This window comes from Penicillium vulpinum (genome assembly GCF_028829585.1).
Source record: "Penicillium vulpinum strain IBT 29486 chromosome Unknown utg000002l_segment0_segment0, whole genome shotgun sequence".
Classification (NCBI taxonomy): domain Eukaryota; kingdom Fungi; phylum Ascomycota; class Eurotiomycetes; order Eurotiales; family Aspergillaceae; genus Penicillium; species Penicillium vulpinum.
Genome location: NW_026643242.1, coordinates 2,329,959 through 2,357,751, shown reverse-complemented (window position 1 = coordinate 2,357,751; position 27,793 = coordinate 2,329,959). Strand labels below are relative to the sequence as shown.

The following is a 27,793-nucleotide window of genomic DNA, read 5'->3' as shown; positions in this document are numbered from 1 at the left end:
TACGTTTTATTTTTCTTATACATTCACCAGCGTCAGACTTGGGACCTTTCACCATGTCAGCAACACCTCGAAAGCCTGGAACTCCCGGCAGTTCCAGCAAATCACCAACCGCAGATCCGCACTCCAACAACGGGTCCACCACACGAGGGCATGCACGCTCGCCCAGCGCAACCAACGGTCTCAACCGCTCCCCCTCCTCAAGAGGTTCAACTCCCGTCTCCGCGCGCGCAGCTGCAAGAAAACCTGGCCGTTCAAATCTCAGCATGTCAAACGTTCCACGAGTTTCCAACGACCCCTCCGAGGAAGAGGCGCGGGCTCAGAATGCCGCCCTCATCGAGGAACTGCGGGAACAGCTCCAGAAGGCCGAAAATGCTTCCGAACAATATCAAAAACAGCTCGGCGTTCTGCAAATGCGCCTCGATGAAGCGATCAGTGAACAAACCAAGTTGGAGGACCAGGCTCATGAGCGAGACAGCCGGATCGAGGCTCTGAACAGTGACATTCGGGACCAGGGGCGTCAGATCCGGGACCTGGAACAAAACCACGAGGCAGAGCGGAATGCTATGCTCCAAGAGAAGGAACAACAGACCAGTCGGGAGGAGGAAATGCAGGCGACTATTCAGCGTTTGAAGGACTCGCTAGCACAGAAGGACATGCGCATGAACGCAGAAGGAGATCGCAACCAAGTCTCCCGATCTTGTAAGACCCTAATGCTCCTACAAACGCCAGTAATTTGATTCAGAGACTGACCTCCGGTATAGCAAGCTTCCGAAATCGCTCTTCCCCGGACTTGGATGGTCAGTTTGCGCCCTCCTCGCACCTCGAGCGGAGCCCTTCCCGCAACAACTCTACACTTCTCCTCCAAAAAGACAAACTCATCGAGTCATTACGCCTCGAACTAGCTGAATCACAGATCAAACTCGTCGAGATGGAGAATGCCGGTGGCGGACGCCAGCGGGAGATAGAGAAAGAGTTGCTCGACGCCCGCGTGGCCAACGCTCGCTTGATGGAAGACAATGAAAGCTATCAACTTCTTCTCAGCGAGAAGACTCTTACTGGTGACTTTGCTAAGGGCGAGTTTATGCGAGATGCCAACCCCGCAAAGGAGTCGGCAGGTGGACTGGGATCTTTGGCAGATGAACTTGAATCTGTGCATGAGGCGCCCGAAACCGATGCAGCTCCCCAACCGGAGGGAGAACTGAAAGCCCTCAAAGATCAGAACAAAGCCCTGACACTCTATATCGAGCGCATTATCAGCAGACTGCTGATGCATGACGGGTTTGAGCATATCCTGGACCGAAATGAGGATGACGAAACCTCTACCACGAAGACCGGGGGCAGTGAAAAGGAGCTCCCGCCAACTCCCCCTGAAAAAGATGACGGTTCGTCACAAAGTCTTCTACAACGGGCCAAGTCGGTTGTTGGTGCTCCAAATTCCCGCCCTTCAACCCAACCACGGTCGCGTCCAACCAGCATGTTGCCTCCACCACAACCCTCACTGAACAATCCTAACGAGAATCCCAACACTGCGCCAAGCATTCCATTCCGTACGCAGTCAGTGAGAGCTACCCACCGCCGCAGCCGTTCGGAACAAGTTGACCCAAGTGCGGCGAGTGTCATTGGCCACATGTACCGCGGCGGACGCAACTCGGGCGGACCCATCAGTCCGACTGGAATGGGCCCTGGATCCCGCCAGAGCATGTTCTCCGGAGCAGCAAGCTATATATCCAGCATGAGCCGCGCACCCTCCATGTCCAGCCAGCCAGATCGGATCGGTCACAGCAGCTCCCCTAGTATCACCAGTGATCCTCATGGAGATACAGCCTCTACCGGGGCTACTTCCAGCCCTCCTCGATCCAGCGGTGGCATGAACAACTACACTGGAGCGGTGATGCAGCAGGACAAGTTACGTCCTCTACGCCTTGTTAGCGAAACCGCTAGAATCAAGGAGGAGGAGGAAGCGGCACGCAAGAAGGCAAACCGCGCGAGCTGGATTCCGTGGTTGAATCGCGCCAACACCGATGAACAACTGGCGCCCCAGTAAGCCTTGTTCTCCGGGCAGTATGATTTGATGTGCTCTTTGACCATATTTTTAACATACCCATACCCCCATGATGCACATAATGCAATCCATGCCTTGAAATGCTCGCCTGTATTTCAAGAACCCCGATTTATCATATTTCCCTTTACACGATCTGATCATGATATTTCCCCATGCGATGTGGTTTCGAAAGGAGTCTTCAGCATCATGGTTTGTCTTGATATATATTATTCCCCATGTCTCCTTCACGATGATGTCTTTTCACTCATTTTATGTCATATCTCCAATCTCAAGATATATATCCTATTCTGGTGTTGTATGTAGTATTGCAGTTGAAGAAGACAAGGGCCAACCAATGGCTGGTTAATATCTCCATCTATATCAACTTGCCACGGTCGCACATATAACAGAGCAAACGACTAGAGCACAAGTAATCTGAGGCTGAATGAGTACTGGTACTAAGACAGAAAAGAATAAATATCGACTTATCCTCAATCGCCCACGTTGTGATCCGCAGTTCAACCGCATAGTGTATGGAGCTCAAAGACGGAACAACATTAGTGCGTCTCCGCCTCCGGCCAGATTGGCGGTTGAGAGCATCAACAATCATAAAGACATAATTTCCCCAATTGCTCCCAAACACAACAATAATCACCATGCCCGGCTCTTTGTCCCTCTTCTCCGTCAATGCGGTCCTCGTCATGTCCGCCGACGATGGCTCCCGCATCTTCGCAAAATACTTCTCGGCACCACACCCCCCGGCCGGCGCTGCACCGAACTCGACTGACTACCCCGGTGCCAATCCTTACCCCACCCTGAAGGAGCAGCGTGCTTTCGAGAAGGGCCTCCTTGAGAAGACCAACAAGTCTGCCAGCGATGTGATCCTTTACGATAACCGCATTGTCGTCTTCAAGATGGAGAGTGACGTTATGATTTACGTTGTTGGAAGCGCCGACGAGAATGAGGTGATGCTGTACAATGTTGTGCTTTCCCTACGGGATGCTCTGGGAATCTTATTCAAGTATGTTATGTTTGAAGGAATTTCGTCGGACGGTGCTAACAATATCGTCTATCAGGGGCGCAACCGACAAGCGCACTATCGTCGAGAACTACGACCTCGTCTCTCTGGCTATTGACGAAACCATTGACGATGGAATCATCCTTGAGACTGACCCCGTTATGATCGCTTCACGGGTTAGCCGCGCACCGGCTGCAGATGCACCCAACATGAAGAATATCGATCTCACGGAACAGGGCCTAATGAACGCCTGGGAATTCGGCAAGCGGCGCCTTGCAGAGGGATTGCGACAGATGTAAATGGGAAACCCGATTTTTGTCTTGCGTTGGAGGGCTATGATATGTTTTCGCCCTCGTTGGAGCATTTCTTGATGTTGTTTTTTTTTCGCCCGCTTTTCTTCCTGGCTGGTCCTGGCGCGTTATGGCTGATCCTTTTTTTTTGTCTGCCCGACTTGGTTGCTTCCAGGTATCGATGACATAGACCTGTTTATTTTCATCCTAGCATCTTACAAAAGGTCTTGGCTACATCATTGTGTTATGTTCGATATTGACAATGTTGGGCCGGGACACCGCATAATTCATGATACTATGTTCTGAGAGACTAATACTATGTGCAATGAGAAAATCAATAGCCTTGTGAGAATTTCCAAAGTCGGTTTGACCATTTGCCTGATATCAAGTCAATCAGCCAAGGATAACTGACCACTGAAAAGCCGGGGATCTAGCTTTGAAATGGTTTCTTCGTCGAGTTTTTCCACAGCAAGATCCCCGGGAGTTCGGCCATCTTGATCAAGAGCACTAGGGTTTGCATTTCCGTGATCAAGAAGTGCCTTAACAGCAGCACAGTGACCATTCATACTGGCCAGATGCAAAGGGGTTAGTCCCATTATATCGGGGGTCTCCGGGTTGGCATTGACGACTGTAAGTAGAAAGATTACGGTGGACGTATGTCCATTCATCGCAGCTCTATGCAAAGGAGTCCAACGCAGGGAGTCTTTCGAGTTGACATTGAGCTCATCTGAATCAAGTGGCCGTTGTTCTGTCGACTCCCCGTTGTGTTGAGCGGATAGATGAAGTCGCTGGGGGTGAGTCCCGTCGAACAACATCAGGTCGTTCATTTTTGCGCGCTCTAGGAGGACCCGAATCATTGCGCCGTGTCCTTCGCCCGCAGCAATATGTAGTGCATCTAGTGTAATATCTCGTTCATTTGACGTCATGTGTTCAGAACCAAGCAAAATCTTGATCAAAGATGCATATTGTTTCTTTTTCGCCGACCACGATAATAGTTTGTCGATATCTTCGTCGTTTATGTTGAGGCTCAAAGGTGACCGTCGGTCCAGGAGTCTGAGTAATAACTTATGCATGTTCTCGGAGAGGTCAAAGGCGTGGACGACATGGTATAGCCAAAATGATGCTGCGTATTTATGGAAGTAGAACTGCTCGTCTGTAGAACGATTCTGGAGTTTCGTCTCTGCGATGACCTTTCCAATATCAAAACCAGCCCTTTTCCGGGCTCTGAGGAGCCTGATTGCCATGTTTCGGACACCACTTGATGATTTGAGTGTTGAGAAAATCACCTCAGAGGGCACCGACTCAGTCCGCAGGTGAGGTATTACTGTCTTTGAAACTTGAGTTTCGAAGACGCTGTAGTTGAGGTAGGTGAGAATGATGCTTGCCATCATTTGATGAGCTTCATCAACATTGACTAGGGGTTGAGTCGAATCTTTAAATTCGCCGAGGAGGAACTGTTTTACACTGTGGTGAACGAGATGTATAGTAAACTCCTCCTCATCAATAGTGACAAGACTGCCACAAGAAGCTAAGGTGTTGTGCATATTGTTGAGGAGCCTATCCGAGTTCCAATTCAAATCACCCGGCACAATAGATAATGCCTCGCGCAGTTGGTGGAGAGTGAGTGGACTTTGGGCCACTGTTAGGATGGCTAATATCTCTTTTTGGCGCGTATTTCGGGATTTTGACCGCAAAGTGCGAGAGAATGTCTCTGAGAGATCCTTTGGCAGGTCTGCAAGAGATTGGCGAATCTCCTCATCGCTATCCATGGCGCATAAAGATTCAATTTGGAGAGCTACCCAAAGGAACATCCCTTGTGATCCTTTCAATAGAGCATCTTGAATTTCAAGGATCAAAAGAGGACTGCCAATCGTGAGCTTTCCAGATTCGATTCGACTTTCCAATTCTGTCTCAATGAAATCCTCGATGTCGCGAGTATTGTTCGGAATTGGTGTAATGACTGGGGCCGCAAGTTGTGTCAAGTTGGTTTTTAGGGGGTTCTCGTTTGGACCTTCACGGAGCGATATGCAAAGTAGCATTACCAACGTTTCGCTTTGAAGATCCGATAGCTGCCGGATCACGATCTCTCTTTGATTCCCATCGAGCTCATCTAGCCCATCGACAACAATGAAGAACCTTGTTTTTTTGCGAAGAGGAGTAAGACAATTTGAAAGAAGTCCCATCAGTCTCTCCATCGGTTCGCACTGATGCGTTCTGTCCAAGTATTCTGCAGCAGGCGTTAAGTCCGATATAGGATATAACAACTGACGAGCCAATGAGCCGATCACTCCCCGCGCTTTGAGACTCTCGGAGACGTCATGTCGACAAAAGAAATATGCTACGTGGGTCCTTTCACTCTGAATATGGAGATCGTCCACTATATTGGCGAGCAGCACAGACTTCCCGGAGCCTAACTTCCCAGTATAGATGAGAGTGGAAGAAAGTGGCATACTTTTCCAATCTTGATATTTGGCACTCTCCCGAAACAGATTGGTGTTACCTGATTTTCGAGCCTGCTTCCATGACACTGTGCAATCGTACTGGGAGCAGAAATCAAGTACCCGCTGTTTCGTTTGAATTGTTTGCTGATATGCAGTTGATTTCTGGAATATTGAGGAGACTGCTCTGAATCGCGAATTGCTTTCGGCTTCGTTCTCCATTACCTTGGCCATCAAGAAGGTGACTTCAGCTTTGATGGTCTTCCCCCAGGACTCCAACTCTGATTGATATGTCTTAAGATTTGAGTCACCAAGGGTGGAGGCGAATTTTCCGAAAATTGACTTGCGTGAAAAAGTAGTCATTTCATGGCAGAGGCGTACAATCAAAATAAAATATTCACAAAGACTAGATTGTAAATCCTTTGACCGAGGATAAAGCAAAGCCATCTTTTCATAGCGAGGTGCAAGACGACCAGCGATCATGAATATGTTCGATAATTGCTCAAGATAGGAGGAAAAATCGAGGGCTGCGAGAAGCGAAATTCGCACTATTGACCAGACACCACACGCAAGCAAGTTTTGAGATCCACCGACTATGATATCCCCCAAAGCAGCGAATTGCTGAGTAGCCTGTAGGACGTTCATAAGTCGCGGTCCCAAGCACCGGCGCCCCTTTTCCGAGGCACGATCAATCTCCGCAGTGAATTTCATGACATCTTGAATGCTAGGTGGAGATTCAATTGATTTGGTTCTCCAGGCACGGAAAGTTGCTTTTTGCTCATTAGATAGTTCGGCCTCGAACTGTGAAACCACCTGCGCCAGGCGGACGTCCGGCTTTAAGCGCGGGGCGGAGATCAGCGATTGGGACATGCCTAACATGCTCCCCGGCTTAATTCACGGAATGTGTCGAGTGGAAGAGTGGTGCTGACATTGGGAACTAGCGAAACACGCTAAGACATTTGTGGCGGGGATGAATACACTATGTATGCTACCGCAATGTATACCGACCATTGGGAATTTTAGTCCTATCGGCCTTTATCGTCAGTAGAAAATTGGCTATCTACTTTTGTAATTTATTATAGCATAATAATTAATGAAACACGCACTTCTAGTGATAAGTTATATATGGAAAAGATGTTCTGTAAGTTGTCCTCTTCACCGTCCTACACACAGTTTGCGGATGATTATTATAAGCAGACATTTATATGCATATAAGAATACTTCTAAAGCAAGCATCAAAGAAGATGATTAGAATGGTAATGAAAAAGACATCCCGAGGCAACCGACTAACACGATTAATACGTGAGTCCCATATCAGATTTTGTTTAGACTATAGAATCTCACAAGATTTGTGGAGTGATGAGAGGATGTCAGGTTGAAACTATTTGAAACCGTTGATTGATAAAGGTATCTGAGTGTAGAGGAATTGAGTACATAGCTAGGAGCAGAAACAACAGACGGCCGTGTACTCTAGTGCAGAGCATATCCATGAATATGTATGTACTTTGCTCCTTCCTACAACCAGCGCTCAACAGCAAATACACTTCTTCCTCCTCTCACACAGAGTTCTCACAATAATAATATAAGCTACATATGCAATCAAGAGGATCAGCCTCGGAACGACCTATCGTCCTCACGGACAAGACTTCGTTGAGCACGTTTCGTATCCCTAAACACGAAGGCAGATTTGACATTTTTCAGGCACCTTCTGCCATTCAATCCATGTAATATGCCCTCCAGGAACTAATACTGAGCTACTTTGTGACCCTTTCTTGTATGATAGTAGTCCAGGGGTATTTTGCGAGCCATTTGCGATGAGAAATTTGTATTCATTCAGCTCGGGTGGTGTGAATCCGGTTGCTTCTTGAGTACGGGTAGCTTGATCTGCATAATCATAGTCGATGTGTGGAACTTGAGCATAAATGCGCATGGAAGCCTCCTGTCCCTCAATCAGATTGTGGCATTGGAATTTAGTACATGCGTAAGAGTCGATAGCCCACACATCAGATTGGTAGCTGCGCTTATTGACCAGTTTGTCGATACTCCAGTGAGTAAGTGGGCCTATAGAGGGTGACTTTGTCACCTAGCTCTAGCTTTTAAAGTAAATCACTATCGAATGTATCTATAAATGGTTCAAAGATCATGAGGTCAATATTTCAAATGCGATCTGAATTTTTGAGATCAGCACATCCAACCTCCATCCACATTGTACACAGCTCCAGTCACAAAACTTGCCTCCTCACTGAGAAGGAATGCGACTACAGTTGCAATCTCCACCGGCTGTGCCTGTCGTTTCTGTGCCGTATTTTGCAAGCCGCGCTTCACATCTTCAGGGTCTTCACTGGCAGAAAGGGGTGTATTGACAGAGCCTAAATTGTTGGTTAGCTGTCATTAAAGAGTGTCGTAGAAGAGAGACTTACCTGGCGAAACACAATTGACTCGAACATACTGATTCTCCTTTGCTGCTGTCTGTGTCAGCCCAATAACAGCTGCTTTGCTGGCGCAGTAGGCCGAGACACCGGGGGCACCCATTTGACCGAAAACACTGGCAGCAGAGACCTATCCGAAAGAGAGAGTCAGCATTGTACTTTTTAGATTTGACACTAGGACGGGACTTACGATGCTACCACCGGCTTTCAGTACGTTCAACTGAGCCCTCAAGCAGAAGAAGATCCCCCTTGTATTCACAGAAAATGTGAAATCCCAGTTCTCATCGGTCTCTTCTGTGATCGGAGCAGCAGGAGTGATCACTCCGGCCATATTTACAGCACCATCCAACTTGCCTAATCTGTCAACAGTCGACTGGATCCATCCATCCACTGATTTGCTGCTGCGCACATCTACAACCGTGAACATATGATTATCACTATTTGGGAGGGATTGGATAGCCTCGCGCAGGGCCTTCTCGTTTATATCTGCGAGAGATATTCTTGCGCCTCGACTTGCGAGGAGCTTTGCTGTGGCCAGCCCCATTCCAGAGGCTGCGCCAGTGATAGCAATCTAGAAGAGACATAGTTAGATTGCAATAGCTATTGAAAGATCACTGATATATACTCACCACTTTGTCTTCGAAAGATGTCATTGCTTTACACTAGGCGTTGTATCTTAAATGATGCTAATGGTGGTTTTAATGGAGCCAGAAAAGATTGTGAGTGAAATTACCTACTATTAGATACATATTTACAATAGAATGTGAATTTCAATCAACTAATTACAAATTCTACATGCACAATAGAGATCGTTCAATTTAATAGGAAAGCTACCGCGCACCGTCGAAATAGGCAGGTTTCCGCTATCGGGGATCCACTGATCCACCTCCCCCGCAACCCTAGAGACACAACACTTACCATTTTTATCTTGGAAACACCAATGGCTAATTCAACTCGAGAGGATGTGCGCGAGTATATTGCTCATACGCGGTCATTCACAGGGTGCGCCACAGTAGGTTCCATGGTCTCATTGGGTCATAGTGAAGTATTTTTTAACTTGGAATAATTATAGTGTCGAAGTCGACATGTCAAATGCGACGAGAGACGTCCAGACTGTTCAATGTGTCAATATCTTGGCCTGGCTTGTGGAGGGTACAAGAAAGATATCTTCTTTGACTTTGAGACCTCATCTCGCAATAATGGGGTCCGGTTTCGTCGACCATTATTCTCAATGAAAGAAAGAGAACACATGAGTGAATGCCTTCTCTCGAGTGCTCCCCCAGAGATAACTCCACGGATTATATCGAATATCGATGAGGAATGCGAAAGAGCAACTATTTCGGATGATATTGAGATCCACCGAGGTCCGTTCGGGGCGTTCAGATTGAACCAAAATCAAGACACCTTGCCGTGCGAACCAACTCTAAGCGACTATCAACAGACACAGTCCATTTCTCCAGAATATGTGGTTTCAACAAGAAATATTCATTCCGCATCCTGCGATATGCTTCTGTCACCTTGGTCTCAATCCTTAATGCAGTTGACATTTGAGCAACCAGAGAATGTTCCTATTCCATCTTCCCCGGGATTCTTGGACGCCATGATAGATCAAGATTGTGCGGAAGATGATTCAGCACCCCATGGATATTTATCCACATCGTGTTTTCTAGACCAATCTTACGATCATCCCACATCACCCACGTCTTTCCCTTCCTATGGGGGTATCACAGAAGCCGTGCCCCACGATGCTGTGTTCCTTCTCAAGCATTATGTTTCGGCTGTAATTAGCCTAATGACCCCCCTCCGACACTCCAAAACCCCCTGGCACGTTCTTTTTATACCTCATACCAAGAGCTGTCTTGCTGGCTTGGCCCTGGGCGATGATATGAGCCATGCTAGTTTGTGTGCATTCTATGGAACATTAGCTATAAGTGCATTCAGCCTTGGAGGAGTCTCTCGATCCCAAACATGGAGCGAGAAGGCCATCATATACCAGCAAAAAGCCCAGCAATATGCAAAAATGATGCTCATGACCGCCTACGATGTTCCCAAAGTAGCCAAATACAAGTCAATCTTGATGGCATTGCTTACCATGATCCAAGTGACGATGTTCTCGGGAAACCGAAGGCAATCGGAATATTACTTTCTCGAAGCAGAAAAGTTTATTCGACTGAGAGGACTTCCGCGAAAAAAGTCTCGGAAAGTACGATTACTACATCACTGCTATGTATTTGAACGGATCATCCATGAGAGTGTTTTCATTTGTGGGGCGAACTCAAGACAGCGCCATCACATTCACACAGCGATTGAGACGAGCGGGCTAGGGATTTACAGCCTTGATAGCCTATCATTCCGTCTATCGGGCTGGAAGAATTTGGATCAAGAAATGATGAGGGTGCGCGGGCAGGAGGAAGGCGAGAATGATCTCCATCTTGAAAGGCCTGGCTTCTGGTCTAATTCTCTGTACCCGGAGATATTTGGTATCCCTGAACCTTGGATTATTCTTCTATCCCAAATAATTCGACTCGGGAAAGAAAAAGACGCGGCAGAGGGAAATGACGCACCAGACTGTCTCAGCTTAAAGGACTTCATCGGTCGGGCGAAGACTCTCGAGGACTATATCACAAATCTAGCACGACCCAGCCTGGACAACATCCATTCTGAACTCGACCATGAAATAATAGAAAATATGCTTAATGCAATGCAGAACGCACTAGCAATATACTTTTATCGTCGGATCCACGACGTGGATGCTTCCTTGCTACAGCAAAAGGTCATGGGTGTGTTGGACAGTCTATTATACTGCGAGAACACAGACTCCACTGTGGTACATGGCTCAGCAGGGTTTATCTGGCCTGCGTTTATTGCGGCCTGTGAATCTGAGGATCCATTGATTCAGGTATCATTCTCTGACTGGTTTGTAAATTCGGCACGCCGCAGTGGCTTGTCTTGCTTTACTGAAACATTGGCCAATATCCAACGAATTTGGCAGGAGAAGACTTGTGCTAATGGGAGGAGTGTAACCTGGCTGGATCTAATGAGAAAGACTATCCCATTGCAGCAGGGGTTTTGATATATAATATGTATGATGCCTTAGGCAAGAAATGAGTCTATAAGCTTCCAATTGATGAATCTACCACTACCAATATTTCAAACTTGTACATCCATATTCTTCTACCTAGCGCAAGATAAAAGTAATAATCTCCAATCACTCTTTTATCTATTTTGATTCCAAATCTCATGTCAACACTTTTGTGCACTCCCGCTGAATGCTCTTTCAAAATTACAAGGAGACAATCGGCCGCAAGATCCCCGCACTCAGGATATGCATAGTACGTGTCAGTCCGCTACATAGTTTGTAAAGATAGAAAAGCAATAGGTGCATTGTCATGTATGGGCTGCACGGCTATCACTAGACACGAGTTAGGCAAGTATCCGCGACCACCCCACATTCGTCCAAGTAGGAAGTATATCCCCTTGTTAGAGAAATATACTAGGCTATTAAAACTAATATGCAAAGTCTTGTGCGAAAAACTATATATACTACTAATCTTTGGTTTTTTCGTTCCTTTCATCTTGTAATCTTCTTCCCCGTTGCGCGCATCAACAAACAAACGAACTACCCCAAACCCAACCAACCACCCAAGATGGACGTATCTGGAATTGCCCTTATCACAGGGGCGGCGTCAGGTATTGGCCGAGCCTGCGCAAAGACATTCGCCAGAGATGGTGCCTCAGGAATCGCCTTGCTCGACCTCAACCCCTCAGCCTTGGAGGACGTCAAAGCAGAGATCGAAGAGCAACAACGCAGACAAGGATCAAAGCAGTGTCAAATCATCGCTTACCCCACAAATATAACAGACGAGAACCGCGTCAATGAAGTTGTTCAAGAAGTTGCCAGGACATTCGGCCGACTCGACTACGTCGTCAACGCAGCCGGAATCGCAATGAAGCACACAGGTGGAGCTGCATTTTGCGAAACATCGGACTGGGAGCGCATCTTGAACGTCAACCTCACGGGTACATTTTTCGTTCTGCGTGGTGCTGCCAAGATCATGTTGAAGCAGGAGCCTATCCGGTCCGCGATTAATGGAAGGCCCCTACAGCGTGGCTCAATTGTCAACTTCTCATCTATCCAAGGTGTCGCTGGAATTGCGTTATCTACTGCATACACTGCGACAAAACATGCGGTTATTGGATTGACGAGGACCGCTTCGGAGGATTATGCTAAGGATGGGCTGCGCATCAATGCTATCTGTCCTGGATATACCGAGACCCCGTTGACGACCAAGTCACCTCAGATCCTGGCGGCTATGCAGGAGAAGGTTGCTAATGCGGTTCCAATGGAGCGTATGGGCAGGCCGGAGGAAATTGCCGACGGAGTTGTTTATTTGAGTGGTGGTCGGGCTTCTTTTGTTACTGGAACGGCTTTGTTCGTGGATGGCGGGTACACCCAGCGATGAGGTAGCATTTATTTATCGATATAAATGGCATCTATAGTCATACAGTTACTTTCTCTCATAAATTTTCACAAAATAATGCCCCAATAGAAATATGCGGTAACATTTCCCCTGGGCGTTTCCGGCGGGTGTGACATCACCATCAACGATGTAGCATTGACATACTTGTTTTTTTCTTCGCTATTGAAAATGTTTGAAAAATGAATGCGGCCAATCGTTTATTCCATAATATAAGCAATTGATACACTCATATCAGCTGGGCCCTCTATAAGACTGGAGTTCCCTCCGACTTGGGCCGTTAGGAGCTAAACTATGACCAAGTCCAGGAGACTGGTCTGCTCTTATATTTTCAACACTTTTCCCTCATTTCACGTTTCTACTTTTGGTCATTCAAATATTTTTCGAGCTACTCCGATAAGTCTCACCCAGGCAAAACGGAATTTCACCCACCAACCCAGCCTCACCGGCCATATATTCCGCAAACAACGCATACTCACATGTTACAATTCCGAGTCATATCAAAAAGCAAATATGAGCGGTCATCGTGTCCCAATAGCTCCTCAGCGTGTGGATGCTCCGCTTACACAGGCCGCTACGTTTCTTGTTGTATCCGTGACCGACAAGCCCGACGCCATTGAAACCGTGCGCTCCACAATAGCAGGTGTAGACAGCCTAGCCAAAAATGTATCCATCCGTGACCTCAGCGCTCAATTTGCTTGCACTGTTGGCATTGGAAGTGATATTTGGGATGGTCTCACGGGTCTTCCCCGACCATCAGAACTGCACCCATTTCGCGAGATTAAAGGCGCTAAACACACCGCGGTCTCGACTCCCGGTGATCTGCTTTTCCACATTCGCTCTGAGCGCAGAGATATCTGCTTTGAATTTGAGCGTCAGCTGATGGATCAACTTGGTGACTCGGTTTCCGTCGTCGACGAGACTGTCGGATTTCGTTACTTCGATGTGCGGGATCTTCTGGGTTTTGTGGATGGCACAGCTAATCCAGTTGGATTGGCGGTTCCGGCTTCAGTCCTAGTTACAGAGGAAGATCCTTCTGCCGTTGGTGGGAGCTATATTGTTGTGCAGAAGTACACTCATGATCTACCCGGATGGAAAGATCTATCTACCGAACAACAGGAGCGGATTATCGGTCGTACCAAGATAGATAATGTGGAGTTAGATGATGCTGAGTCTGGACAGCGCTCGCACAAGACACTCAACACGATTGAAGATGAGGATGGGAATGAGCATGAGATTCTTCGCGACAATATGCCATTTGGATCTTTTGGATCTGGTGAGTTTGGAACATACTTCATTGGGTATACTCGTCGCCTTTGGGTTATTGAGAAAATGTTGGAGCGCATGTTTATTGGAGATCCACCTGGGCTGCATGATCGCATCCTTGATTTCTCAAAGCCGCTTACTGGGACGACGTTCTTTGCGCCACCTGCTAGTGTATTGTCTAGTTTGGAGTCTGATTGAGGTTTATCCTTTGTGATTGCAATTTCCACCTCGGGCAGTATATGTACCAAATGTGAAACACTAAACTATACTCGTAATAATTCATAAATATTTATTCACATCAAAGCTTCGAACTTGAGATTTGAGCAAATGCAAAGCCTTTCCACCCAGCTGCCCTAGAATCAGCGCATCTCCGGCGATACTCCACTGCACTACCAGCGTATCTCGCAACACTTCGAACAGTCTTCCCCTTCACATTTGTATTAACCCCGGTCATCCAGCTATCAATTTCGTTTGACAAAGCACCTTTGCTGCTTTCAACAACGTGTTCCGTCCATGCATCCACAGCCTCTCCCGTCGGCTCTACATAGGAGTAGTTGTGGTCTTTGCAGTGTTGCAGGAGGTCTGAAATAACCTCAACGGCATGTTCTATGGTCCGGGGAGCATTGCCAAATGGTTGATGGGGACCCAAGACCATGAACATATTGGGCATGGAGCAAGCTGCCATACCCAAGTATGTACGAGGCCGGTGATCAACCCAAATCGCTCGTTCACCTTGCTTGGTGTTGCTAGATCCAAGGAGAGGTCGACCGTCTTTCCCCGCCCAATCAATAGAGCTGAATGCACCAGTAATGGCATCAAAGCCCGTCGCATATATCAAAACGTCCAATTGATGCTCTTTGCCATCAGATGTAATGATGCCACTGTTTGTGACTCTCTCAATCGGAGTTTTTTGGAGATCAACAAGGTGGACATTGTGCTGATTAAACGCCTCAAAGTACCCACTCTCAAGAGGGACTCGTCGCGTGCCGAAGCCATGATTCTTGGGAATCAAGCTGTCTGCAACCTCGGGGTCGTGTATTCTTGCTCTAATTTTGCGAGCTATGAAGTCGGAGTAGAGTTTATTTGCTTCACGGTTGTTGTATGTGTCGCTGAATGTGCCAAGCCACTTGGCAAAACCGGGTTTTGCGTAGATATGCTCCCAAAGCTCCAACCGCTCTTCTGGGGATACTTCTAGGGACTTCCGCGGGTCAGCTTGATGCATGAAGCAACTGGGTGTCTCGGCGCAGAGTTGGAAAAGGGCATCGTAGTCCTTGCGATGCTGTTCCATCTGCTCGGGGCTAATCGTCTCGTTGCGTAGGGGTGCGGACCAATTTGCCGTGCGTTGAAAAACATCCAATGATTTAATGGATGGTTCTTTTGATACTGCCGTAATCGTTTGAATTCCCGTTGCGCCGGTGCCGATGACACCAACTCGCTTGTTGGCTAGATCACGACTGATGTCAAAGTCCTTGGGCCAGCGGGAGGTGTGAAAAGCCTCGCCTTGGAACAGTTCGATATCCGGAATGGCAGGAAGCGTTGGGGCTGACAGGAAACCCATACAGCTGACGAAGAAACGGGTTCGGTGAAGGGCGCCGGCTTCATCGCAAAACAGCCAAGTGTTGTTCTTGTCCTGCCAAAGGGCCGTCTTAACCCGAGTATTGAGCTGGATGCTTCTGTAGAGGTCGTGTTTGTCGCAGACATATTCAATATAACGGAGAACGTCTGACTGGGTGGAGAAGGACTCCTTCCAGGTCCATTCGTTCAAAAGGTCTTTGTCCCACGAGTATGCATAGGAGAGTGATTCGGTATCAACCCGTGCTCCTGGGTAGCGGTTGCAGTACCAAGTCCCTCCAACGTTATTGGCTGCCTCGAGAACTCCAACGCGCCAAGATGGAAAGCGTTTTCGGAAGTTGTGAAGTGCACAGATACCTGACAGACCGGCTCCGATAATGAGCACATCATACTGCTGTTCTTTGATTTCGATGGATCCCATGGTGGAAAATTGTCAAAGGGAGAATGCGATCGTGAAACTTAGTCTTGTCGCTGTTTGTCCTCTCTAACGACTCTTGTATTGATATTTATAGGATTGACATTGTGACAACCCAGCTCATAGTGGAGCTGTCATATGTGGAACAACATTCCGAGTGCTCGATTTACCCAGGCGGCTTTCGTGATGACCTTCCTCTTCCAATATACCAATGCACTTTCTCAGTGCAGTGGGTAAGGTCTTATCAGGCCACAAGTCGGGTATGCCCTCCCGAGGTTGGCCCAAAAGGGAATCGACCTTATCGTTATCTTCCCCGCATTGGTCATGTCACGTGTCGTGTACACTTTCTTCTCTTATGTTGGGCACTTTCCATCTTGGAGTTACCCCAAATATAACCTGCCTCAAGTACATTGTCACAATATTTCGTAGTCCATATAACACCCACGATTAGCTCACATGTGATCTCTCATCATACTGTCTACTTAGGTAGTCGCAGGCAATCACCGACTTCACAAATACGCGTATAGCTCGTCTTTGCCCCTTTGGAACACCAATAGTGGCTGACTCCACAATATTGTAGTGGGGAACATGGCCCTCCACTACTCATTCGCCCTACCTACTACATATGTTGTACTTCGTAGCTTTTTCTTCTTTTTCTTCTTTTATCAGTTTTATTATATAACCATGAGGCGACGGACACTCCTACACATCTCTGATCTCGCTTCCTGGACGGTGGTCCCAGTTCCCTTCGTATACTTCGGTCAGTGCCTATGACATGGACTTATGAGTGCTGAATTGGCCCGTATGCCTGAGAGCATACAGCGTAGAGTGTTCCCCTCTTCAATATGTATCTTATTCAGAGTAACCTTTACAGAGCTTCCACATTTCATAGGTCTTACAGGCCCTTACCTACGTGTCTCTATACCATACAGTTCGTGGTATTACGAGCGCAAAGACAAGCGCACGCGGGCCTAGCTATGGCAGTACAAGTGGCGTATGTAATTTGTTTAACAAAAATATCTATGTAATACCATTGGAGACAGGACCATTTCTATATTAAGAGACAAGGCAATTCCGTTTTGCCTGCTTCATATGTTGTACTGAACAATTTCCTTGTCACTAGGCTGATGCTGACATTTTGGGTCAAGTGCCTCTAAGGTGATGGGTGGCCTTTCCTGGTATTGATAGCTTCTTATAATGTTTGGCAGTAGTGGCGCTGCCACCGAAATTCTGGACAAGAAATTATCAGATTCTGCAGCGGAGATAGCTTGCGCTAGTTGTGGAATGGCTAGCTCTCTTTGGCACACGAATCAGACAGATACGTGGAAAACATTAGATACTGATACACAGGTGCCGATCCGATGTGGAGCTTGAAATGGCTCTCGTCGGCTCTCGTCTGGGCCGAATACGCCGTATCGAAGAAATTGTTCATTCAATTATCTTTGAAGACCCCTTTCGGAAATCAATTGGACAGTCCCTGATGACTAAAGTCATTGATATATAAACCTCTTCACCTGTGCTGAGAAATTTCTAGTTGAACAAGATCAAAATGTTTCAAATTTCAGTTATATTCTTTGCCCTGGCCGCATTAGCTACTCAAGCAGCAACAGCCTCCAGATGCTTGCCGTCCAATCTCCCAAATCCCGACGTAGCTGGAGCTCTTATCCTCAGTGTTCAAGCTGAGGAAGTACACAACTACTCAGCTGTCAGTCTTGGCCCAGGCTCCAATGAGGGAAGGAGGTACACCATCAACTTCTGCAATGTTACAGTCACTTACACTCATCCTGGTTGGAACGACACAATCAACACTCAGATCTGGCTGCCACTTGAGGACTGGAATGGCAAGTTCCAAGCTTTGGGTGGTGGAGGCTACAGTGCCGGTTTTGGCTCTACATACCTCACATTCGCTGTCGCCCAAGGATTCGCATCTGCCTCCACTGATGGAGGTCATGCTGTGGGAGACCAAGCTATTCCAACTGATCTCTCGTGGTTTCTCACAAGCAAAAATAATGTCGACTGGTTTCTCCTCGAAGACTATGCATCCAAGGCCACCAATGACCTTGGAGTGATTGGAAAGGAGATCACCAAGTCATATTACCACCAAGCTCCAAAATATTCCTATTTCTCTGGATGCTCTGGCGGTGGAAGACAAGGTCTCCTGATGGCGCAGGAATATCCGGATGTCTTCGATGGCATTTTAGCTATCGCTCCCGCCATTAACTTGGAAGCCTTCATTCCTGCGGGCTACTGGGCCGCGCACGTCATGAACAAGAATCATATCTACCCATCCCCTTGTGAAGTTCAGGGGTTCACTAAAGCAGCCGTCCAAGCCTGCGATCTGTTGGATGGAGTGCAAGATGGCATTATCAGCTTGCCAGGATCTTGCAATGTCAAGGCCTCTGACTTCATCGGAGACAAATACACATGCAATGGAGTACAGCATAGTCTGAGCGCCTCAAGTGCGAAAGTCATCCAAGCTGCCTGGTCTGGATCTGGAAAGGCCGGCTGGCCTGGTGTGAACAAAGACGCAGCAATCGACAGTTACTATGTCCCAACTACCTGTACCATCAATGGTACATGCACAGCGGGCGATAGTGATTTGTTCGGCAATTGGATCAAATATGCTATTGCCAAAGATCCCAGCTTCCCACTTCAGAACATGACCGATTCTATCTTCTTTGATATGCTGCATTCTTCCATGCGCCAGTATGAAGGAATGATTGGAACCACCAATCCTGATCTGTCTAAGTTCAAGGCAAATGGTGGCAAGATGATTACCTGGCATGGACTTGCCGACGAAGCGATCCCACCAAACGGAACAATCAGCTATTACGAAGAAGTGCTCAAAATGGATCCAAAAGCCCGAGACTTTTACCGCTTCTTCGAAGCACCTGGTGTTGGCCATTGTTATGGTGGAATTGGGCCAATTCCGAACGGAGCCCTGTCGCAGCTGATGGAGTGGGTCGAATGGGGCCATGCTCCTGAGACTCTTCATGCGACCAAAGGTAGCAACAACACCGCTCGAGACTTGTGCCCGTATCCACTCCGGCAGACGTTTGTTGGCGGTGATTCCAGGAACGCAACATCGTTCACCTGCGTTCAATAAATATATCTCATTTCATCGCCTTGAAACGAAATGCGCTTCCGCAGAAAGGTTCACGCTCATAGGTCCACCACTAACAAATCCACCTGTCACATGGCGCAGAAATTAGGATCCTAGGTTTACTTTCACTGAAGAGCGGACCTCTAGTCATTATCGCCTTCTTTCCTTGTTCGTTCTGCTTTGTCCCTCACTTCTATAGTACTTTCATTTCTGTTTATGATATACTATGTTCTTATATCTATTTGCACTGGGAATGTGTGCAAGACCTCAAAGATTCCTTAGTAGATACTTCTTGAGCTAACATTTCTGTCCAAGGCGGATAGAATCTTTTCTCTCCTTTTATCTATCTTTCTCTCCCAGTGGACATCTCAATTCAACACCCAGTTTCTTTCCCATCTTGCCTCCTCTAGAATGTTCCTTGAAAGTGCACGATATAGTGCGAATTGAGATTTGAGGGATGTTTAGTATGAATCCCTTCGTGAGTATGACATAAATCGCTAATGGGATTTGCCTAAATTACTTCTTTAGATGAATGCCACAATATTAGCAACCAAACGATAGCATGGGTTGGCCCAAGATTCATCCAATAAAACATGTGGGTGCACCTTGGTGGCTCGAAAGTAATCGAATAGGCCTTTTGGCACTCAACTTGAAAAAATGGTGAGATGAACCACCAACGAACAATACGCGTACTCGTATAGCTCAGGTTGAGGTCCATGAACCGTGCATACGAAGAAAATAAACACTGCTTATTGGTTCTTATTTTAGGTACGGCAACTCAAATTTACATTCCATGGATAATGATCCGCCCGTCCCAGGGGTTTCATGCAGGAAATGTGGGCGGTATTCTGAATTCAGTACAATAATTACAGTATCTTTACAGATACAAAACTCTTTAAATACCATAGTTCGTACTCGTATTGCGACTGCAACTTGAATCCATGGATGATTGAGAGAATGACGCAGTCGTAGTTTACACAGCCCTGGAGTCAACCTCGGCCAGCGTGGAACATATGATGCCACTTCCAAGCTCACTCTCGCTAATTTCTCCTCTCTCCTTCCCGACACCCCGTTCCTCGAGACATTTGCACCAGTTCTTTCCATAACCAGCGTTCCTTTCGGCATTTATAGTCTCCTTCATACAATTTTATTGCATGCTCTTCATTCATCACCTAGGAAGTACACGGGTCCATGAAACGCGGTCAACGATATGAGTCAACTCCGTCTGCGCGTCGAGGGACAATCGTTTCGAGATCCCCTAAATCGAGAAATCATCCTGCGAGGAATAAATGTGGCAGGTGATGCTAAATATCCTAAATCCCCGGACCTCAGATCGCACAACCTCCAGGGATTCTTCGACGCGGATGTTTCGTTTGTGGGGAGGCCGTTCTCCCTGGAGGATGCCGATATGCATTTCCAACGTCTCCGAAGATGGGGATACAACACCATTAGATATATCTTCACTTGGGAGGCAATAGAGCACGCTGGCCCTAAGATATACGATGAAGAATGGATCAATTTCACCATTGAAATTCTTCGTGTCGCCAAGAAATACAAATTCTACATTTTCATGGATCCGCATCAAGACGTAGTAAGTACGGTTTCGAGTACATCTATTGCGTGTTAGAACCGAACTTACTGTTTGAAGTGGTCTCGATTATCAGGAGGATGTGGAGCACCTACATGGACGCTCCACGCGGCGGGACTGAATCCCAAGAGTTTCAAAAATACACAGGCTGCCCTAGTTCACAACACATGGGATAACCCCGCAAAATTCCCAAAGATGCTTTGGTGTACGAATTATACCAGGTTAGCCTGCCAAACAATGTTTACTCTATTTTGGGCAGGTCGAGATTTCGCACCGAAGGCGATCATTGATGGTGTGAATATTCAGGATTATTTACAAAGCCACTTTATTGCGGCATGTGAATACCTTGCACAGAAAATACAAAGTGCTGGTGATCTCGAAGGAGACGTGGTCATTGGATGGGAAAGCATAAATGAACCCAATAGAGGACTGGTTGGGATTCAAGATATTTCATCAATCCCCGCGGAGCAGCATCTCCAGCTTGGGACATCCCCAACGGCATTTCAGGCTATGCTAATTGGCTCCGGGCGATCCTGTAAGGTGAAAACCTGGTCTTTTGGAAGATTTGGCCCATACCAGACAGGTACGGAGGTTATAGATCCCAAGGGTGAAATGGCATGGCTGTCCGCCGAATACGATGACTCTCAATATGGCTGGCACCGCGATCCGGGCTGGAGGCTCGGTGAATGCCTCTGGGCGCAACATGGAGTTTGGGACCCGTCCAAAAGCAAAGCCACCTTGCTCCAAAAGGACTACTTTTCAACCAACCCACTGACTGGCAAGGTCCTTGACTACCAAGCCTTTACAAACTCTTACTTTCTGAACCACTACCGAGCGTACAAGAACGCTATCCGCAGCGTGTGTGGTAGTACTATCATATTTTGCCAGCCACCTGTCATGGAGATCCCACCAAGCCTCAAGGGTACTGCTGATGATGATCCAAACATGGTTCACGCGGCACACTTTTATGATGGCCTGACTCTTTTAACAAAACACTGGTGAGTTCCAAAGCTTTACCCATTATTTATGATATTGATCTTGATAGGAATCGGGTCTATAATTTGGATATTATCGGGGTGCTTCGCGGCAAGTATCTTTCACCAGCCTGCGCAATCAAAATCGGTGAGAGATCAATTCGAGAGAGCCTGCGTCGTCAACTCAAGTTTCTGCGCGATGAAAGTCTGGAACATATGGGTGATCATCCCCTCATTTTTAGCGAGATCGGCATTCCGTATGACATGGATGATAAACATGCATATAAGACTGGAGACTACAGTAGCCAGATCAGAGCAATGGATGCCAATCATTTCGCGTTAGAAGGCAGCACAGCCAATGGGTTTGCTTTGTGGATTTATGTGACAGATGTATGTATGGTGGTCTAATTTTTACAAAGACAGCCTTAACTAACTCTACCTAGAATGATCATGAATGGGGCGATCAGTGGAATGGGGAGGACCTTGCCATATATTTACCAAATGATTTGGAATTTCCTGCCTCAGCATTTTCCGGTTCAACAACGCCAGATTCTACACAGTCTTCTAAAGATCACCATCTCGATGCGGAAGAGCCGAAATTTAGCTGGCGTAAGGCTTTGACACTCCCTTGCGCCTCGAGTGGTTCATCCCGGACCGCCCTGCAACCACGACGGTGCGATAGGGCAGAGGAAGCATATCTCCGACCCACTCCCATCTACGTGAATGGACGATTAGAAAGTTATGCTTTTGATTTGAAAAAGTGTACGTTCACCTTGAGGTTGATTGCAAACCAGGCCGCGCCTCACACTCCGACCGAAATATACCTTCCCGATTTTCATTTTCCAATGGGAGGTACCTCGGTTATGGTGAGCGGAGGGAAATGGGAAATATGCATTCTGGAATTTCATACGGTCAAGCTTCAATATTTGCGATGGTGGCATGGCGAAGGGATAGCGGAGATCAAGATTCGAAAAATGAAACGCATGTGACAGGAACATGGCACTCTGCAAAAGCTCCACGTGGATTGATACATGATGTTGTGAGATCAAGCTCATCGATTTGTCGACCTAGAAGATTGATTCCAAGCTTTTTCCTTTTCCTCCAACCCTTCATGTACTATAGTGACTATCCCGTCCAATTTTCATCTAATATTGGTTCCGGGAAAGTGGCCTATATAGATGAGTAGCGTTCTGATCTACTCCAGGATTGGAAGCCAAGGAGTGACACAATTTGTACGGCAGGCTTGAATAGTTAGAAGATAATCAACGGTAGACCGATCCATGGGTGTTACGCTGTCCTTTTCCGGTGTTCTACTGTCGATACGCGTAACGGTACGGTGTACCGTCGGGGTACCGTCGGAAGTTACCGCAAAGTCTAAAATTCGGGTCCACGGGTATCCACTTTACTGACCCAAGGATTGCGGCGCTACTTAGTAGACAGAGAGAGTAGGTACTTGGTCCTTTTTTTGAGCTACAAGACCCTGTTCCTATCTTCGAAATGATTTCAACATCTGAATTATTGTATCTGTTCTATAATCCTTACTGTGGATGTCTTCTCGGTGTCTTTTTAGGGGTGCTTTTTAGATTTGTATATTTCTAGATATTTTCTCCTCTTCCTCATTTATAGCTAGATGATGGTTCGGAAAGGCGGCGATAGTTACGTCCAGGTAGTACTAACCAGCAGCCAGAATTAATTCCTGGATGGCAGACTTTTTTGCTAGTATAAAAGCTCTCTTTTAAGCCAGTTCATTGCAGGTTGGCTGCCAATCATTTACTTTCTGCACTAGTGCGACTCTGCTATATATAATCACTATCTTCGTCAAAATCATTTGGCCTGGTCATGCCTATGAATTTCTCAATGACCATCCGGTCATCAATCCCTCTCACTCTCTCTTGCCGAACCATATCTTGTCCGTCCAGGCGAAGAGCCGCCACAATAAACTTTCGTGTGCTCTTATGAAATGCAGAGTGAATACTTTGTTTAATACCTTGGCTGGGATAGGCAACCAGACCAAGGGAGCCTTTAGTTGATAAGGGGTAAGCGAGGACGAATCAACGAAAGAATACCAGGGAGGGTCAATAAAGGGAAAAGTTAGTCTTACCATGTGCCATCTTTCCCACCACCCCGAAAGTACCCTTGAGCAACCCACCAGCAAAGCCTACGGCACCTCCGTCTCTAGCACCTTTATATGGCTGATAGAACACATCAGTCATACCTTGCCCCATGCCAATAGCAAAGCTTTTAGCACCTGCAACTGCGCCAGATTTCCAATCTGTTACCTGTCCGTATTGGGGAACTTTGTCTCCATAGAGACCAGGGAGCACACGAAAGCCTTCAGCCGCAGCCAAAGGCAGATCAACCATAAATCCAGAAAAGAACTTCCCTAGAAATTTCCCAGAAGCGTGAGTCGATGCTGAAGCCATGGCGACACCTCTGCCTTTTTCCTTGGGCTCAACGTCCCTAAGTGCTGTCAAATTATTCATTGAGCGAGCTTTGTGAACTGGTGCTGTACTGCCTGCTGGTGACAGTAGCTTGGTACAACTATTTTCTGAAACAGCTGGTGATGGAAGAGGGGAGGTGCGACCGTCTTGGTATACCTTGTACGGCTTATAAAAGATATCACCTCCTGCTTTGAGCATATCAAATGTGACTCCCATTCCGGCGGAGGAGATACCTGTCACCGGATCCCATCGTGTGTTCTCAATGATAATGGGATTTGGTTGGTATCTTGAATTCAAAGGGGTTAGTCATAGGTTCACCGAACGCTCATGTTGAAACGCAGGGTAGGTAGGTTCGGACTCACGGTTTCAACCTTTTGACATCTAACAGGTTTTTTTCAACAAGTATCTCTGCAGCAACCTTTGAGAAGTGGTATATTTTCTTGCCTAGTCGATATCTCCAACAGGCCGGGAATTTCGGTAATAGGTCGCATCCGACCAGACCATGTGGTAAATTCCGATGGAACGATGCCACAGCTGTTTTAACCCCTTTGTCTTGCTGCATTTTGATTGCAATATCTTTTGCAGCACGTACCGCATCTGATGTTAAACAAAACCGCACTGCTTGAGCCAATGTCGTGACCTTGAGTTGTTTGTATGGTATAGGGTCTGGTCCTGCGCCGGCTGCAGAAACCATTTCTCCCCAAAATGGTTGGCTATGAATCGGTCAGAGAAGATTTCACAAGGCTCCAGAGAAATTCAAGTGGAAAAACCAAAAAAATAAGGACCAAGGAACAGGCTGTCACTCACTCTCCAAAGAATGGTACAATGATAGTAGGCTTGCCATTGCGCAGCCCGCACGCAGTTGTACCGGCGCCCCCATGATGAACAACCGCGCTTACTTGCTGGAATAACCATTCGTGAGGGCAATCGTCTATAAAGAGAACATTACTCTTGTTTAGTTCTCCCGAGTCCGTCACTCCTAACTTGCTCCAGCCCCGTGAAATGATTGCCCGCACCCCAGTCTCCTCACTCGCTTGTATAATCGTTTTCGTTATCTCTTGTGGGTCTTCAAGAACGATACTTCCGAATCCAAAATACACCGGAGGAGGCCCAGCGGTAAGAAATTCTGCAATATCGAGAGGAGGCTGATATTGGGGAGGGTCACGGAAGAAGAAACCACAAACGTCTATTCATGAGGGCTGAGTTAGTAAAGGATTTTAAGAAAAGTGGGCATATCTCACCAAAATTCTGAGGCCAGTCATCAGGTTTGGGAACTAGGCCAGGAGACCAGCAATAGGTATAGGGGACATTCAATTTGCTTAGAATGAAAGGGCCATCGGAAAGAGAGATAGGCTCGAGCTCTAGCTCATGTTTCCGCCAATCGTTGATCACACCTCCAAGACTGTTTTGGATCCAAGACAAGTTAGCTATTGGCTCATCATAGATGTGAAAAGAATACTCCGCACTTACCCCTGCCATGATAGCCAGTCCACGACGCTATAAGAGACACGATTGAGCCACTCTTGATCAGCCGGGACATTTTTCAAATTGGCCAACGGGTGTGGGAATGCCTTTGTTGGACTCCATGGCATTGTAAACATCAAGTGAAGTGGAATTCCTAGGGCCTGGGCGCAGTGAATGTGAGCGAAGCTTGGAGGATTGGCAATAATGGCATTTGCCACAAAAGGGGCATTTGTGGTAGGGTCGGGCATTAGACATGATTGCCAGCAACCATGCAGAATCTCTGCCATCATCAAACGCTTCTTTTGGACATCTCCTTCACGGAGACTGTCTAGGCTGGGGATTAACCCAGGGTTCTTGACCATGTATGACATTAGGTCCGCCGGATCACCGCCGATAGGGTAAAACTCCAAGCCTGCCTCGAGGATAAATTGCTCAAAGACATTGTGTGTTGCAATACGTACGCGGTGACCAATGCTCTGTAACTCTGTGCCAAGTGCAACAAATGGTTGGACGTCTCCTCTGCTGCCCACTATTTGAATCACAATATTCAGAGGAAATTTGAAGGTTGGAACCTCTTCTGAATAACTTGGTGGCAGTAGAACTGGAGGGATAACACGAGGCAATAGCTTGGAAAGCGATCTGCAAAGCCGTGAACTAGCATCCACGACAACACGGCCGTCATCTGTATTATGTCAGAATTCCTTCGCCAAGGTAGAACCGCATAACAAGCCCGTAGCATACCGTTAACAGAGATTCCCTGAGCTTCGCCAAAATCCCGTGGAATCTCCTCATACGGGGGTGGGGCTTGGTCGTCAGGCTGGTCGTTAGGCGCCATGTCGGCCACTTTGGAATGCATTTTGATGTATAATATACCAAGAAGAAAAAAAAGAAAACGAATAACATAGATAGAAAAGAGCACAGGTGAGCAAATAGTCTTAGAAGAGATAACACTAGCCAGGAGCTTTAAACAGAAGAGAAAACTTCCATCAGATGATAAAAACCTTAATATAGATCCGCCGAACTGCGCCTCACTTGGCCGTTTAGTTCAAAGGTTAAGGAGTGTAATGTATATGGTCATAAATTCCAAATACGAATACGGGGTAAAATTCACAGACGGTGTATTGCAAAATACCCGGGTATGATGTACATCTACATGCATGTCAGAATCCGCATCAATATCTTCAATAATTTAGGTACTATATATACTATGTATACTATGTGTATTTTCAACAAAGACCTTTTCAGGATGTTGTTCTCCCAAGTTCTGAACTAGCAAGAACCACGAGTCTGTATATTATGCGTAATATGGAACGTGTCAGGACAACTGCGAAGGTGTATCCCGGCCAGGGGTCGGAAACCAATATTAGTAATATTGATGCCTTAATAAGCCTGAATATTTGCCGGCAGAAAATATGAATACATGAATTACCATAACAGAGCCCTTGGGAGAAATTAAAGAATTCAAGTACTACGAATTCTTTAATTTCTCCCGAGGTCGACAATCCTGGTGCCTCAAGAAATAGGCACAAATATGACGCTATTCGCACCTATACAAATCCTGGAATTCCCTTATTCCTGGGCGTTGAAGTCTTCCCACTGTGTACTCGTCCCCCTCTCTTTCACCACTTGAAGCTCCCCTCAAGATAAAATATACGTCCTTGTATTCCTATCGCCGAGGCTGACTCCGAATCTCACGTTTATAAGCGTCGAGATTGATCCGTGGGCGTATGGAGATGGTCAGGGGTATTCGGATTGATGAGGATGGATAGCGATTTGTACGGTCGGGATCGATGAGGACAGATTGGCGATATGTATGGTCGAGGGGCATTGAAATCGTCGAGAATATGGTATAAGAGAGGCTTCACGCCTAGGAACGGGAGGGTTGGAATATTTGTATTGTGGGAATAGCTTCAATATTACCCGGGAGGGAGGCTTCCATTTGAGGGCTTCATTTACAATACACTGTAAGAGCGGTGCCAAAAGGCGGTATATAATCAAGCATAATCAGGCATCATAAGGCACCAATATTAGTAATAATTAGTTTCCGACCCCTGGCCGGGATACACCTTCGCAGGACAACCCTATGTAATGACCTCGGGAGGAACTATATAATTCCGCAGATCGCCCAGATCAGAGCCACTAGTGGGTCCGATCTATACGCGTATCTAATCTTCTAAGCACAAGGTTGCCTAACCTCCTTCTAAGATTATCGGGAGCCCCGATATTTTACTCAGCTCCATTTCATGACAAAATACAAATAATAAAAGTGAAGATCC

The 27,793-nt window shown here is 46.8% G+C and overlaps 11 protein-coding genes across 11 annotated transcripts; 7 read left to right on the top strand and 4 right to left on the bottom strand.

Annotated features, from left to right (window-relative positions):
* Positions 1-53: 53 nt before the first annotated feature.
* On the top strand, positions 54-2,044 carry N7479_003952 (uncharacterized protein; the record flags this gene model as incomplete). The annotated part of the gene is made up of 2 exons (XM_057251649.1): positions 54-699; positions 762-2,044. The coding sequence occupies 2 exons, from the start codon at positions 54-56 to the stop codon at positions 2,042-2,044; spliced, it is 1,929 nt and encodes a 642-aa protein (XP_057110974.1).
* Positions 2,045-2,697: 653 nt separating this feature from the next.
* On the top strand, positions 2,698-3,358 carry N7479_003951 (coatomer subunit zeta; the record flags this gene model as incomplete). Its single annotated transcript, XM_057251648.1, has 2 exons — positions 2,698-3,062; positions 3,118-3,358. The coding sequence occupies 2 exons, from the start codon at positions 2,698-2,700 to the stop codon at positions 3,356-3,358; spliced, it is 606 nt and encodes a 201-aa protein (XP_057110973.1).
* Positions 3,359-3,738: 380 nt separating this feature from the next.
* N7479_003950 (uncharacterized protein) lies at positions 3,739-6,666 on the bottom strand (the record flags this gene model as incomplete). Its single annotated transcript, XM_057251647.1, has 1 exon — positions 3,739-6,666. One exon carries the CDS (start codon positions 6,664-6,666, stop codon positions 3,739-3,741), a length of 2,928 nt encoding a protein of 975 aa, XP_057110972.1.
* A 1,302-nt stretch (positions 6,667-7,968) lies between these two features.
* Positions 7,969-8,869, bottom strand: N7479_003949 (SDR family NAD(P)-dependent oxidoreductase; the record flags this gene model as incomplete). The annotated part of the gene is made up of 4 exons (XM_057251646.1): positions 7,969-8,156; positions 8,208-8,346; positions 8,407-8,787; positions 8,846-8,869. The coding sequence occupies 4 exons, from the start codon at positions 8,867-8,869 to the stop codon at positions 7,969-7,971; spliced, it is 732 nt and encodes a 243-aa protein (XP_057110971.1).
* An 851-nt stretch (positions 8,870-9,720) lies between these two features.
* N7479_003948 (fungal specific transcription factor domain-containing protein) lies at positions 9,721-11,289 on the top strand (the record flags this gene model as incomplete). The annotated part of the gene is made up of 1 exon (XM_057251645.1): positions 9,721-11,289. The coding sequence occupies one exon, from the start codon at positions 9,721-9,723 to the stop codon at positions 11,287-11,289; it is 1,569 nt and encodes a 522-aa protein (XP_057110970.1).
* A 574-nt stretch (positions 11,290-11,863) lies between these two features.
* N7479_003947 (SDR family NAD(P)-dependent oxidoreductase) lies at positions 11,864-12,679 on the top strand (the record flags this gene model as incomplete). Its single annotated transcript, XM_057251644.1, has 1 exon — positions 11,864-12,679. The coding sequence occupies one exon, from the start codon at positions 11,864-11,866 to the stop codon at positions 12,677-12,679; it is 816 nt and encodes a 271-aa protein (XP_057110969.1).
* Positions 12,680-13,207: 528 nt separating this feature from the next.
* On the top strand, positions 13,208-14,158 carry N7479_003946 (Dyp-type peroxidase; the record flags this gene model as incomplete). Its single annotated transcript, XM_057251643.1, has 1 exon — positions 13,208-14,158. The coding sequence occupies one exon, from the start codon at positions 13,208-13,210 to the stop codon at positions 14,156-14,158; it is 951 nt and encodes a 316-aa protein (XP_057110968.1).
* Positions 14,159-14,258: 100 nt separating this feature from the next.
* Positions 14,259-15,953, bottom strand: N7479_003945 (flavin-containing monooxygenase; the record flags this gene model as incomplete). The annotated part of the gene is made up of 1 exon (XM_057251642.1): positions 14,259-15,953. One exon carries the CDS (start codon positions 15,951-15,953, stop codon positions 14,259-14,261), a length of 1,695 nt encoding a protein of 564 aa, XP_057110967.1.
* Positions 15,954-17,496: 1,543 nt separating this feature from the next.
* Positions 17,497-19,053, top strand: N7479_003944 (uncharacterized protein; the record flags this gene model as incomplete). Its single annotated transcript, XM_057251641.1, has 1 exon — positions 17,497-19,053. One exon carries the CDS (start codon positions 17,497-17,499, stop codon positions 19,051-19,053), a length of 1,557 nt encoding a protein of 518 aa, XP_057110966.1.
* Positions 19,054-20,260: 1,207 nt separating this feature from the next.
* N7479_003943 (uncharacterized protein) lies at positions 20,261-22,601 on the top strand (the record flags this gene model as incomplete). Its single annotated transcript, XM_057251640.1, has 4 exons — positions 20,261-20,641; positions 20,699-21,636; positions 21,684-22,002; positions 22,056-22,601. 4 exons carry the CDS (start codon positions 20,261-20,263, stop codon positions 22,599-22,601), a joined length of 2,184 nt encoding a protein of 727 aa, XP_057110965.1.
* Positions 22,602-23,408: 807 nt separating this feature from the next.
* Positions 23,409-26,373, bottom strand: N7479_003942 (glycosyltransferase; the record flags this gene model as incomplete). Its single annotated transcript, XM_057251639.1, has 7 exons — positions 23,409-23,632; positions 23,714-24,339; positions 24,416-24,766; positions 24,861-25,239; positions 25,295-25,455; positions 25,524-26,199; positions 26,259-26,373. The coding sequence occupies 7 exons, from the start codon at positions 26,371-26,373 to the stop codon at positions 23,409-23,411; spliced, it is 2,532 nt and encodes an 843-aa protein (XP_057110964.1).
* Positions 26,374-27,793: the final 1,420 nt, after the last annotated feature.